This window comes from Austrofundulus limnaeus, unplaced genomic scaffold (assembly GCF_001266775.1).
Source record: "Austrofundulus limnaeus strain Quisiro unplaced genomic scaffold, Austrofundulus_limnaeus-1.0 Scaffold415, whole genome shotgun sequence".
Lineage (NCBI taxonomy): Eukaryota > Metazoa > Chordata > Actinopteri > Cyprinodontiformes > Rivulidae > Austrofundulus > Austrofundulus limnaeus.
The window spans coordinates 266,939-268,080 of NW_013952817.1; the positions used below are offsets into that span (position 1 = coordinate 266,939).

Here is a 1,142-nt window from a genome sequence, read left to right on the forward strand (position 1 = left end):
CACACACACACACACACACACACACACACACACACACACAAATATATATATATAAGCATAGCACCTGCTTTAATGAGATCTTAGCTCAGACTGTTGAAAAACATGCCTGAGAGGATCTCCTGCCTTGGTGAAAATGCATGAAAGGCCACCATATGGTGGAGAATGTGCAAAGACTGTTTGTCCTTGCAGCCCCTGTTCTGGATAAAACCTGATACTCTGCTGCTAAGGCAACCCAAGGAGCAGCCTTGTTGTCTGCTTTAGAGAGTGAACAGAATAGAASTGACAGTCCCTGCGTGATCCAAATGCTCCACGTGTATTCTACCACATGAATTAATGGGTGGTATCAAAAACAGAAATTGCAGTATCATAAAAGTTAAGCATAGTGATTCCTAGGTATGGTCCCAGAGCAGCACTAACATCAGTGCAGAGCTTGCTGGAGTTGAACAGAGGTTTGATGGTGGTCCCAAAGCCCACGATATTTAGCACTGTACCAGAAGGTAGGCTCTTCAGGGCCACCACCATGGCTTCCTGATGAAACGACAAAGGACAGACAGKCTAAAGTCAGATCAATACATGTGCCTCAACATTTAAATTATACTGCAGTTTATTYGTTTGCTTCCTGCAGCCTGCCTTTACACGATGGATGTTGTTGCCGCTCATGCTGCCACTGCGATCGATGAGGAACAGCAGCTCTCTAGTGGCTTTGTGCAGCTCCAGAGGTTCAGACAGTAAGTCAGGGCAGAAGTTGAGCATCAGGACGGGGCTGCAGAGGATGTCTTTGTGGTACCTCCTCCTAACATACTCCACCTGCAGCACAGTGGCATTCAGTATGAGGATACAAGATGCCAAAAACTAGAGTGGAAGTGGGAGCTTTCAACCTTTCTCTCTGGATCTGAATCTTTGCGGGTGTAGCGGACAAAGTCACGGCGGGAACAGATTTGCTGCTCGTACTGACTGAAGGAGAGTCGGCCTTTCTCTAAGATGACCAATGGGCTGTGAGGTTCTGTGGAGGACAAAAGTTAAAAACACTAGGTACAAGTGAACCACAATTCTTCAGTTTAAACTTCTGAAATGTTGCAAAATTAATGAGATTTGCATTCTGTTTTTATTCCACATTCTATAGAGTTCCCATATATATATAT

General features: G+C 44.9%; 1 protein-coding gene across 1 annotated transcript in view; it reads right to left on the reverse strand.

Annotated features, from left to right (window-relative positions):
- The window catches only part of vwa5b2 (von Willebrand factor A domain containing 5B2), an 18,219-nt gene that overhangs the window by 11,155 nt on the left and 5,922 nt on the right, over nt 1-1,142 (reverse strand). The window contains exons 8-10 of the mRNA XM_014024269.1: nt 879-1,003; nt 631-807; nt 418-528 (exon numbers count right to left, since the gene is read on the reverse strand). Of these exons, the coding sequence (XP_013879723.1) occupies nt 418-528; nt 631-807; nt 879-1,003 (413 nt within the window). The remainder of the gene's footprint in view (nt 1-417; nt 529-630; nt 808-878; nt 1,004-1,142) is intronic.